This window comes from Barbus barbus (genome assembly GCF_936440315.1).
Source record: "Barbus barbus genome assembly, chromosome: 11".
In the NCBI taxonomy this organism is placed as follows: domain Eukaryota; kingdom Metazoa; phylum Chordata; class Actinopteri; order Cypriniformes; family Cyprinidae; genus Barbus; species Barbus barbus.
Window position 1 is genome coordinate 4,474,806 of NC_136739.1, and position 12,865 is coordinate 4,487,670.

General features: G+C 38.0%; 1 protein-coding gene across 1 annotated transcript in view; it reads right to left on the reverse strand.

Annotated features, from left to right (window-relative positions):
* Positions 1-208: 208 nt before the first annotated feature.
* Positions 209-12,865, reverse strand: part of LOC306876885 (uncharacterized protein) — a 60,844-nt gene continuing 48,187 nt past the window's right edge. The window contains exons 39-51 of the mRNA XM_079428327.1: positions 12,761-12,859; positions 12,002-12,052; positions 11,659-11,844; positions 9,377-9,510; positions 9,217-9,289; positions 9,007-9,078; positions 5,840-5,968; positions 5,664-5,762; positions 5,296-5,508; positions 5,032-5,209; positions 4,830-4,944; positions 4,297-4,469; positions 209-1,648 (exon numbers count right to left, since the gene is read on the reverse strand). Coding sequence (XP_079284453.1) covers positions 1,567-1,648; positions 4,297-4,469; positions 4,830-4,944; positions 5,032-5,209; positions 5,296-5,508; positions 5,664-5,762; positions 5,840-5,968; positions 9,007-9,078; positions 9,217-9,289; positions 9,377-9,510; positions 11,659-11,844; positions 12,002-12,052; positions 12,761-12,859 — 1,604 coding nt within the window. The 3' untranslated portion in view covers positions 209-1,566. The remainder of the gene's footprint in view (positions 1,649-4,296; positions 4,470-4,829; positions 4,945-5,031; positions 5,210-5,295; positions 5,509-5,663; positions 5,763-5,839; positions 5,969-9,006; positions 9,079-9,216; positions 9,290-9,376; positions 9,511-11,658; positions 11,845-12,001; positions 12,053-12,760; positions 12,860-12,865) is intronic.

A 12,865-nucleotide genomic window follows, 5' to 3' on the forward strand; every position in this document is an offset into this window, starting at 1 on the left:
AATGCACAGAGATACAGCATGTGTGCGAGATCAGTGACATTAAAGTATGGACATTTAGGCTCACATCCGTGACTGAGTTCATGTAAGGCACTTTCAAATTTAAACACAACTAGCTATTTACTTGGCTATAGTAGAACAATTTGAAACCAAAAGGTCAACTATGGGGAAGGTTTTGTAGCAAGTAATGTAGATTGCATAGTCAAGTATTATCAGTGTAAAATTTAATGATAAAAATAATAATAAAATAACGAGCAACAAATCCACTGTGTAAGGGGGACATGTGCAGGTTCTTTGGTCTGGTATCTGAGGCATTAAGACAAAAGAAACTCAGGACATATAACAGAATCCATAGGCAATGTTCAAATTTACAATGCTTCCTTCAGATACAGACCCTCAATTCTGGATAACCTCTTGAAGTTTGTCATAGATGTGGTTGAAATCAAGTCAGGTGAGTTTGCTGATGAGTTCAAGCCAATAGAGTGATAAAAGATGTAATAAGCTTGAATTCCTGACAAAATAAGTGTAAAGGCAACTGAGGTGACTTGCTAGTGCACTTGCTCAACATCTGATGTCTGATTATATTTATTAGAGCTATAAACAGATACTGAAGGGACTGTATACATCTATGTGAGAATGGAAATGAAGTTAAATGTCATCATGGGAAAACAGAGACTGAAACTGTGCCATTAAACAAGAGCAATGACAACATTTCTGCACAAGGAAGATGGACCAGGCACAGCCGCAAGCACATATGAACAAGCGTAAACATCAAAACATAGATTCATAAATGGACGTTTTCAGTCTAAAGGCCACATTCTGATTCACAAAAAAAAAACGTTGCAGAATATTACATTTTATGTGCCATGATGGTCTTCTGCAGTGGTTAACAGAAAGAAATCAATGTAGAAAGGAAAGGCCCCTTGGTGCTTAAAATCTCATCTCATACGTTTTCATAAATAATTAAGCATAACAAAATCGATGGCATTTACCTGAAGAGATTATGGTGACAGAGTGTTAAGTAACTAAATAGAGCACTATATTTACAACAAAGCTTGATCTTTGCTTTTCCTACATCATACAAAGAGGGTGCTGACAAACTTACTGACGTGAAGTAGGAAAAAATAAAATATACAATTCTATAATGTAAGTGTTGCTTGATTATACATTTTAGACAGAAATAAACAAGGTTTCTCCATTTGATATTGTTGAGTGGCATGATAAATAAAACTGAGAAAAAAAAAAGAACATAAGAAGGGCTGGACGGAATAGCATCCGATCCATATGGATTCTTGCTGAAGATGGTTACCTGCTTACTAATACATAAACTCAGTGCAAGTGTAAACAGGTGTCATTCATTAGACACAACGGAACAATGTTAGTTAAGCGCTCTGTATGAGGCAAAGGTGCCAGTAGATCTTGGGGTTCCATTGCTATAAATGATGAGACAGATATTTTTCTGTGGGTTCTTGAAGTTTTTCCATGGTTTTTCACAAAAGTAGCACCATATGTTTGTTGTTTTATTCGTAAAACTGGGACATAAAGAGCAGATGCAGTGCTGAGGCTGGTCTATACCCTCTTCATGCACACTTGACACCTGCTGATGCGATTTCTTAGATTCCCAGCTTTTAGCGTTGTAGGGACAGGTTTGCTGTAATCACATACACAGACATTAACAAGAGAACAGAAAAAAAACTTTTTTTTTCACTTTCAGTTTTTTCTCTTGGAGTTTTTATCTTTTTAGTGGCTCCTAATTGTGCAGACAAAAAGATTTTTATTTATCCTGAAATGCATACTTTGTTCAATAAATGTTTTGTATGTTCCATTTTGTATTCATTTTAATACACAGAATCACATATTACATTTGCTGAATAAATATTTCCTTCACATAAGGTCTGTTGTTCATTTTAATCTATTAATTTACTAATTTAATTTATTTTTAACATTCAATTTTAAATCAAATCATATATTGTTATTTTTCACTGTTCCGGAAAAGGGCAGTAATATTGATCTGTATAATATTTGAAAGGTAATATTCTAAAACTGCATATATAATGATCAATTTATTTATTAAAATATCTTATCAAGTATAAAATAATATAAATGTATCTATTATTAAAGAAAATATGATATTAGATAAACAGTTATTTAGTGATAATGCTACACTTCATCTGGGTACTTGGTCCACTGTACATTTTTATCCTAAGTAATATTAATTAAAAAGATACATGTAACAGAAGAAATTATTTTTCTGACCAATTTTTTAATGACACTATAACATAAAACTAGCCAACTATATAATATTAGTCGTCTCTCAGTTGAAAAGTGAAGTGAAGTGACATACTGGTGACCCATACTCGGAATTCGTGCTCTGCATTTAACCCATCCAACGTGCACACACACAGCAGTGAACACACACACACCGTGAACACACACCCGGAGCAGTGGGCAGCCATTTATGCTGCAGCGCCCGGGGAGCCGTTGGGGGTTCGGTGCCTTGCTCAAGGGCACCTCAGTCGTGGTATTGAGGGTGGAGAGAGCGCTGGACATTCACTCCCCCCACCTACAATCCCTGCCGGCCCGAGACTCGAACCCGCAACCTTTGGATTACGAGTCCGACTCTCTAACCATTAGACCACGACTTCCCAGTTGAGCTGAAGAATAAAGTAATTAATTAATTGTTCTTCCAATCTTTTTAAGATAACTTGGTCATTGGTTACATTAAGTGGGAGGACTTATTAATGCTTTATACAGTAGTGAGACATAAACAATAAAAATGCTCCTAAATCATCAAAAAATGATTGGGCTCTCTTGTGGTAACAGAGAGGATTTACTGTTGGCGTGTGGAAGCTGAATAGCAGCGCGCTTATACTGAATGACAGTTAAAGCTTTATACTCGCGTCCGCACGAGCGCGCGGCTCAAGTTACTGCCAGAAGAATACTTGGACTGATTTAATTTAATTTTTAATATATAATTTTTTTTTTATGTTTAGTTTTTCATTATATTTATTGTTTAACCTCCCGTTCTTGTTCACAGTATAATGACATTTAATCGTTGCATGCAATCACTGAGAATATAACTCGATTAAAATGATCAAACTTATTTTGAATTATTGTCTATAGGCTGGAAATATTTCTTTATTTAAATCATAAAGTCAGTGCATGAAAAATGTGAGCATTATATTTAATACAAGTTTGCCTTAAACCTTTAATTTAATCCTTCTATACAGACTTCAGTCGTGAATACTGTTTTAAGCTTTGGCTAATTCTAATGCTTTTTAATGTGATATGTTGTTTGTATAGTTTTCTCGCTGTTCTGTAATGAAATAAGGTGATCAGATAGTGAAGAATTGCCTACAGTATGGCTCGCCAGCTTCTGTTTAAGTTACGAAAAACGCATTGGGATATCTTGACAACATAGCCTATTCCTTGGTTTCATAATACTCAATTAATCGTTGTAAACTCAGATTGGTGTCTTTAGAAGATGTATCTGTGCTGAATTCTACATAAATAATCCACAACAATGCCGTGCTATGGGCACAACCATTGATAGAGGCTGCAGCTGAAGTTCTTTTAGGGGCTGTTCACATATCGCATCTTTTGCGCGCTCAAGTCCGTTATTTCAAATGTGCACGCATGGCAGGTGCGCTCATTTTTTTCCAGGCGCGTCCACACCGCATTGAGATAAAAACATTTCAACTTTTCAGAATGCCGCATGCGCAACGCTGGTCATGTGACAAGAACCAACCAATCAACTTAATCCTTTCCCGTAACAACATTGAAAGCTCAGCCAAGATGGAGGAATAACTGATCATAGCTGTACAGAGATAGCAATTTTAAATAAATTTAGTAGCAGAGCGCAAGCGATTTTTAGAGCTGGAAATCCATTTATCCTTTGCTGAAACATCCGTGTCTTCATGGAGAGCATGGGTCCAGGTTGCTTAGCAACGGCAGACATCATGGGAGCACAAGGATAGCGTGCAAGCTACAGAGCGCTTTGAAAGAAGGAGAAAGTGGCGCGCCTAGTGTTTTCCACGCGTTTTTAGGCGTTATTTGAATCCTCCGCTTTTCGAACGCGGAAGTGTGATAAGTTTTTTTATAAGCAATCAGAAATCTGAAGTCACTGTTGCACAGAAGACGCGATTGAGCGGCAATCATGTCACCCAGTTCACGTCTATTCGCGTGTTTGCATTGACTTTGTATGCAATCTACTCGCACAAATAATTAAATTATCTTTTGGTGTGAACACACCATAACAGTTAATAAATACTCAAAAATATAAAGTGTGTAAAAGCTTACCTAAACATTTCGCTGTCCTCTATGGTGGCTAACCAGAAGCTGTAGGAGTTAGCATAGTAGTTGCAGGTGCCGCGACCGTGACACTCGATGAAGGGAGCCGAGCGGAACTCTTCCAGACAAGAACCCGAAGAGGCCAGAGCCTGACCGGAGCCCTCAGCACCAGCACTGGTGTGCTGTTACACAGAGAGAGAGAGTGTCAGACCTTTACACAGTAGGCATAAGTTCACATTTTCATATAATCCTCATAAACTCATAATCTAGTCATAATCATAGGCTAGAATCATAATCGAAGTAAACACAAATCGAATTAAGACATGGAGTATTCCTATTTTAGTCACATTATCGAGGTGCAGTACAGACATGTACACACCTTAATTAAACTATTAATTAATTAAACCACTGTGTTCATTTAAACACATGCAGCTCATAATTTATCTAACTAAAATAAAAGCATTAAGCGAGCTATTACATATTGCCATACCAATTTTATTTTGATATATTGTGCAGCAAAAATGCTTATTTATTCTCCTCACCATGACGAAAGAGTATCCAATCCAGAGAGAATCCCAACCACGAGGGCAGGGTGGGATCAGGATGGCCTGACTGTGCACAGCTATCACCATAGCAGGAGCCTCACAAACTGCACATCTGACACAGGAAAACATGCATGCACATGAGAAGAACGAGGAATTCTTACTCACAGAAATATCAAACGATTCATAAAAGATCACAAACCTGCTGATGAAGGGTCTGATGCTCTCACCGGTAACAGGGGCCATGCTCATGGGCATGGGCTCAGGAGAGGTGAGCCAGTAGGAATAGTCATTACGAGAAGCGAAGTTACATACATTGTCGATGTTGCAGAAGAGGAAAGGCATTGGGCTGAATTTCCTTAAGCAGCTACCAGCTGTACCTATTGGGTAAAGAGAGCAGAACGTCAACGTAAATTTGATTAATATTTCAGAATAAATACGTGATCTGTGTGACTGTCGTGCTAACCTAGGTCTTGTCCATGTGATCTCTCGTTGCCCTGGACATACAGCAGGGAATATCCATCATAGATCAGCGTCGTTCCCTCTGGACATTGTGGAATATCAACACTCTGACTGTGGCGGGTTACAAGGAAGCCGTGGTCCATTGAGGCAGAGCCAGGAGGTCCGATGCCACCTGGGAAACCACTAGGTCCTGCAGGTCCAGGGTACCCTCTGGCGCCTACAGAAAAGAGATATTAGGAAATAAAATAAGGATCGACAAGCATAAGCAATCTTATGAATGAAAGGCATTTCAGTTCTGCTGAAATTTGCAGAACTTTTCTGCTGTGTGGGATTGGTAATGGCTCTTAATATTTTATGTGTCTGTGCACCTACCAGAAGGTCCAGTTTGTCCAGGCTCTCCTTTGGCTCCAGGATGTCCGTTATAGCCAGGTGTCCCACTGGATCCTTTTATACCCTGAAGTCCCATCACACCTAGGAGGGATGTTGTGTGTTAGATGTCAAATTACTATTTTCATAAACTTGTAAATTTAGATATTTGAAATACTCACCCTGTTGTCCTTTCGGTCCAGGGAAGCCTTGAATTCCAACTAAACCTGGGGGACCCTGAGGTCCTGGAAGACCAGGATCTCCCTTTACATATATCTGCGGCCCGGGGGGTCCAGGGGGGCCTTCACTACCTTATATTAAACATTTTAAAGCAGACATTTCGTACAATGTTTACAATAAAGTATAGCATTCAGTATAGCGGTTTTACCAAATACTCAAGCTCAAATACGGATTTGAAGAAGCAGTTTGGTGGACACACAATGTGTTCTGATATTTTGTGTGTGTATATGCAAAATATTTTGTGTGCAAAAGCCTCTAAGTGCCATTTGAAATTTTGGTAACACTTTATAGGAACTTTCATTTGTAAATCATTAATAAACATTATGTAATGCTTAACAGATCATTAGTTTATATACACTCACTGGCCACTTTATTAGATACACCGGTGGGTTGGACCCCCTTTTGTGTTGGAAACATTCCTCAGAGATTTTGGTCCATATCGACATGATAGCATCACGCAGTTGCTGCAGATTTGTCGGCTGCACATCCATGATGCGAATCTCCCGTTCCACCACATCCCAAAGGTGCTCTATTGGATTGAGATCTGGTGACTGTGGAGGCCATTTGAGTAAAGTGAACTCATTGTCATGTTCAAGAAACCAGTCTGAGATGATTTGAGCTTTGTGACATGGTGCATTATCCTGCTGGTACACTGTAGTCATAAAGAGATGGACATGGTCAGCAACAATACTCAGGTAGGCTGTGGCGTTTAAACGATGCTCAGTTGGTACTAAGGGGCCCAAAGTGTGCCAAGAAAATATCCCCCACACCATTACACCACCACCAGCAGCCTGAACCATTGAGACAAGGCAGGATGGATCCATGCTTTCATGTTCTTTACGCCAAATTCTGACCCTACCATCTGAATGTCGCAGCAGAAATCGAGACTCATCAGACCAGGCAACGTTTTTCCAATCTTCTATTGTCCAATTTTGGTGAGCCTGTGTGAATTGTAGCCTCCGTTTCCTGTTCTTAGCTGACAGGAGCGGCACTCGGTGTGGTCTTCTGCTGCTGTAGCCCATCTGCTTCAGGGTTTGACGTGTTGTGCGTTCAGAGATGGTATTCTGCATAACTTGGTTGTAACGAGTGTTTTTTGAGTTACTGTTGCCTTTCTATCATCTCTAACCAGTCTTCCCATTCTCCTCTGACCTCTGACATCAACAAGGCATTTGGATATTTTCTCTTTTTCGGACCATTCTCTGTAAACCCTAGAGATGGTTGTGCGTGAAAATCCCAGTAGATCAGCAGTTTTTGAAATACTCAGACCAGCCCGTCTGGCACCAACAACCATTCCACGTTCAAAATCACTTAAATCCCCTTTCTTCCCCATTCTGATGCTCGGTTTGAACTTCAGCAAGTCGTCTTCACCACATCTAGATGCCTAAATGCATTGAGTTGCTGCCATGTGATTGGCTGATTAGCAATTTGTCTTACCAAGCAATTGAACAGGAGTACCTAATAAAGTGGGTGGTGAGTGTGTATTCACATATCTAGAAACATTAAATAATGTACTTGTTAATGTTTATTAATAAATGTATTAAACATTACCTAATAATTAACATTTTGTGTAAATTAAAATGCTTACAAATGTCATTAAACTTCTAATTCATATAATCATGCACATCTTGAAAATCTACAAATGATTTTAACAGATGTTATGCAATGATTAAAAGCTTTTGTTAAAGGGGTGATGTGATGCGATTTCAAGTTTTCCTTTCTCTTTGGAGTGTTACAAGCTGTTTGTGCATAGTTGAGATCCCTAAAGTTGCAAAGACTAAAGTCTCAAACCCAAAGAGATATTTCTTTATAAAAGTTAAGACTCGCCCCCCTAAAACGGCTCATTCAAACACGCCCCCACATGTCTACTTCACTATGTGGAAATATTTGCGTAATCCACCAAAATGTTCACGCAAAGAAAGAAGGCATGGTTTCAGTAACCACAGTAGTGTTGAAGCAGCCTTGTCAGGGAGATACTTATGGAGATAATTTTGTGACATAATTATACAAACAAATTCAGTGTTTTGCAAATAATTTTTTTAATGCATGATCATATGAATTAAAATTTTATTGACATTTGTAAGCATTTCGATTTACACTAAATAATGATCTGTTAATCATTTGGTAATGTTTAATAAGTTCATTAGTTAACATTAACAAGCACATTATCTCATATTTCTAGATATCTGAATATATATTAAGTAATGATTAGTTAAATATTATGGTAACACTTTAGAATAGGGAACACTTATTCACTATTAACTATGACTTTTCCCTTAATAAATTCATAATTTGCTGCTTATTAAAAGTTCGTAAGGTAGTTGGAAAGTTTAGGTATTAGGTAGGAATAGGGATGTAGAATAAGGCATTAATATGTACATAATTAGTACTAATAAATGGCTACTATTCTAGTAATATCCATGCTAATAAGCAACAAGTAAAGAGACCCTAAAATAAAGTGTTACCAATATTATATAGGCTAATGTATGTTAATGATTTATTAATGAAAGTTATTATAAAGTCTTACTGAAATTTAAGTTCTAAAATGAGCATTTCTCTCAGGCTCCTGTGTTTATGTTCAGTTATTTCATTTAAATCGCAATGAAAAAACTATTAATTAAAGTGAAATTACTGAACATGGGTCTTCTTTAAAATAAGACCAAACTTAAGCCTGTTTTTTGACATGGACATTTTTTTTATTGACACACAAGGGTTAAACTATAAAATATTTGTTTATTTATTTCTTACGATAATTGCCAAATAATAAATCTTAGTTGAGGTAACATATAAAACACATGGAGTAAACGGTTACATTTTAATTGACATAACTTGCTGTAGTTTTCTAAATGTTTGACCAATTAAAACAATTTAGTTGAATGGACAATAAAACTACTTCAGTAAAGGTTGAGCCAACTAAAAAATAACAATTCAGATAACACTTTGAAGGCAGAAATTGACTGAACATAAAATTTCTGTGGAACTAGTTACTAAATAATAATTAGTTCAAACCGCTTGAATGTTTTTACAGTGTACACATAGGAGCGTGAATTAATGTGGATAGACACTAATAATATAATTCAATAGAAATCAGAGTTCAAATTTTTGTTCATACCTTTAAGTCCTGGGAATCCTTTGTCACCTCCGTCACCCTTAGGACCGATCACTCCTTCCTCACCCTTTGTACCTGGAATGACCCAGAGGCACTCAATCTACCATCTCTATTGAGCATTGTTTTTTATAAATATGAAGGATGACACTCAAAAAAAGCACACAGAAATGCATTGTAATATTCTGTCAAAGCAAATTTGATTTTGGGTCTTACCAGGGAAACCAGGAACACCCTGTGGTCCCATCTCACCCTTTGGTCCATTATAACCAGGCAATCCAGGCTCACCCTACAGAGCACAACGGTATTAAATGATCCCCTATAATTTTTAAAGGCACAGTTTTTATTTTTGAAGATGAAGCCTTAACAAACTCACAGGAGTACCAGTGGAACCTGTGTCTCCTTTATACCCTTGAGAGCCTCGTGGGCCAGGGAAGCCCACATCTCCCTTTTCTCCTTTATCTCCAGCACTGCCAGGTATGCCAGGTGGGCCTGGATCACCAGTGGTACCTGTGGTAAAAATGTGATGTAGGTGTAAGATGCTTAAGGCCACATTAAGCAGATTACATCTGTCAGTCCTGTTTTAGAGTATTAAATACAGTTCACACAAAGTTATTTGGGTAACAGGAGTGACAACTGCATTTTAATATCATAATGACACCTTTAAACTGATAGACTACTAATAAGAGAAATATTGTGTGACAGAATGTCCTGTATGGTAAGGTGTTAAGGCCGGGACACATCAAGCACGACGGCGAGTGACGGTCGGGCTAGTTTGTTTAGTGTGTTCCACTCATCGGCTCTTGTCAGGCTCACGTTGGTGGCGGGACCGTCGGCGAGAATGAGAACTCTGATTGGATGTTCAGTTTAGCAAACAAGTCAGTGTCTGGGAATTAAAGTGAAAGTGATGAAAAAGAGCACGTAAATGAAGGCTGTACAGACAAGAGGGCTGTTTAAATGTTACGTGATGTTACGTTACAAAAGTAATGCATTACAGTAACAGATTACTTTTTGCTGTAATGCAGTAGTGTAAGGCATTACTAATAAATTTTCAGTAATATTTTATTCGGTACATGTTAATTAACGCTTGCGTTACAACACAATTTTAGCCCAAAATGTAATTGTTTAAAGAAAAAAAAAAGAAAAAAAACCCCAGGAAGCCCACGAGACATTAACAAATCAAAAATGCCGCAAGTAAGTTATATTTCCTGTTCGTGGTCAGTCAATAGCCACGTGTGGTGTCCAAGTTTGTAAATAAAGACTAAATAACCACAGCTCTTGATATATTTCTTTAGCGATTTATTTCATTCATCTCCCTCTCGCTGGTGGAACTTTGTATTGTGTGATGTAGTCCAGTGAAGGCGTGTTTAGGGTGAGTTTTACAGGAGTGCCACAAGGCTACTGGCCTGACAGCGGAAACGCGGCATGATTTCGGCCTCTGTGCTCGAGGTCCGAGGCTATTAGCCCTGCCCGGCTTGCTGTAAGCCCCGGCTCGCACTGGCCAGTGTAAAAGCGGCTAATGGGTGAAGATGGCAGAAGACTGTACATTCGCGAGATGCCTGGATAGCCCACAGTCATTGTGCTACACCATATTGCCCTCTACTGGATGTAAAATGCTCTGCAGTTTTTTTTTTTTTGTCATTTTAGAATGTCAAGTTCCACTTCTGTAGTTATTTTGGTGAAAGTAACTCAAAAGTAATACAGGAGTCATGTAATGCATTACAATTCTGAGAATAATATTTGTAAGGTAAGGAATTACTTTTAAATAACAGTAACAAGTAATCTATAATGTATTACAGTTTGGAAGTAACTTGCACAACACTGGTGATCTTTCCCAATCATTCTAATACGCGCATGTTTTCATAACATGACCCACTTAAAATTATTAAAGTTATCAACGTTACTGATATTCAAAATGGTAAGCAAGCACTGCTTTGTTTACTTTTCATATATCTGCGGTTCTCTCGTTTTTATCTTTGTTTCGGTTTTTCCTTTTGAATGACGAATACATACTATCGATAGCTGCTGATATAGACAATTAATTCTAGAACGCACGTGTTAATTGAAGTATTTAGAATACACTTCAAAATTTTATTATTTGTTTTTAAATCGTTACATCATCAAGCACCCATTTACCTATCCGAATTGCTCCACCAGTATACCCCTTTGAGAAGTTTGAGATCCTGCGACCAGAACCTCCTCTTAATTCCACACTCTAGACTCAAGCGTAGAGGTGACCGTGCCTTTTCAGTAATTGGGCCTCGTCTTTGGAATGACTTGCCAGTTGAGATTAGAACGGCCCCTAGTCTGACGATTTTTAAATCACTCTTAAAAACCTATTTGTTTTCAATGGCCTATTAGGTTGTATTTTATCTATTCCATTTCTTATTTATGTGTCTTGTTTCCTTTTAATTTTTCTTGTGGATGCTTCCAAGTGTAAAGCACTTTGGTCAGTCTTCTGGCTGTTTTAAATGTGCTATATAAATAAAGTAAACTTGAAACTTGAAACTTAATTTGCCATCAGCTGTAATCTGTGGGGTGTGTTCGAGTGCAGCTTTTTGGTCCAATGCTGCCGACGCGAGGCGACAACACCGTCGGCTTTCGTCGCCGCTAGTTCTTTGAAGTCAGCTTGGTGTGTCCCGGCCTTTAAGGATTCACCTTTATGTCCTGGCTGTCCCTGAGCTCCCCGGTCCCCTTTAGGCCCATCCATGGATGCTCCTGGAAGTCCTCTCTCTCCAGGCCGCCCTTGGTCCCCTGGGAATCCAGGCAGACCCTTGTCACCTTTGGTTCCAGGAATACCTGAACTCCCGGGAATGCCAGGAAGACCAGGGTCGCCTTTGTCACCTGTGTGGAGATAAGGAGAAGTATTAATTTAATTTAGTTACTTTCCACTAAAATATCCTTAGATTATACATTGAAAATAATGAACTAAAAATCTATTCATTTTAAGTAGACCTCCTAGTGCTCCACAACATAATTATAAAGGATATGTGATTCTGACCTTTGCTGCCAGGTTCTCCATGGGTTCCTTGCAAACCTGTACCAGGTATACCTGAAGAAGATAAATAATTGTTTGTCTTAGATCACTGTGAGGCTGCACAAATTTGTGCATGAAAATGGCATACACGTTTTCACAAACAAATCATGATTCATCAGTTACTTGCGTACTTGAATATATTCAACATTTATGAAATGTAGGAAGAACTTAAAAAACAAACTTATGCAAAAATTTCTTATTCTGGTCTTATAAAAATAACATGAAGTTTTATACGAAGTTATTTCATTCGAAATATACACATGTGGTCAGAATTGTTGGTACTCTTGGTAAATATGATCAAAGAAGGCTCTGAAAATAAACCTACATTATTATCAACCTACCTTTTATTGAACTAAAACAATTGTAAATGGGGGAAACTCTCATTATGAAATAAATGTTTTTTTTCTCTATTATGGATTTGGTTTGGGTGTGTTTTAAGCAAATTACTAACCTTTACATTCAAAATAGGAACAAAAGTCACGTGGTCCTCTGATTTAGAATATTCTGAATTCATTAACATTAGAACAAAGTTAAGAACTAATTCTAGTGCGCATGCTATGCATATAAAAACAAATAATCTTTGCAGTTATTACTGATTTAGCCACTGTCCCTAAAAGAGTCTTTTAAGAGCCCAAGATATGTGCATTACTCTAAAGCATGTTAAATTAACAGCATTTCCCTTTTTGAGCTACCTTTCACTTTTAGAACTATACATAATCTTACCAGTTTCTCCTCTCTCTCCTACGGATCCAGGAATGCCATCTACCCCTGGCTCACCTTTCTCCCCAGACTGACCTGGAGGACCCTGTAGACCAAGCTCACCTAATC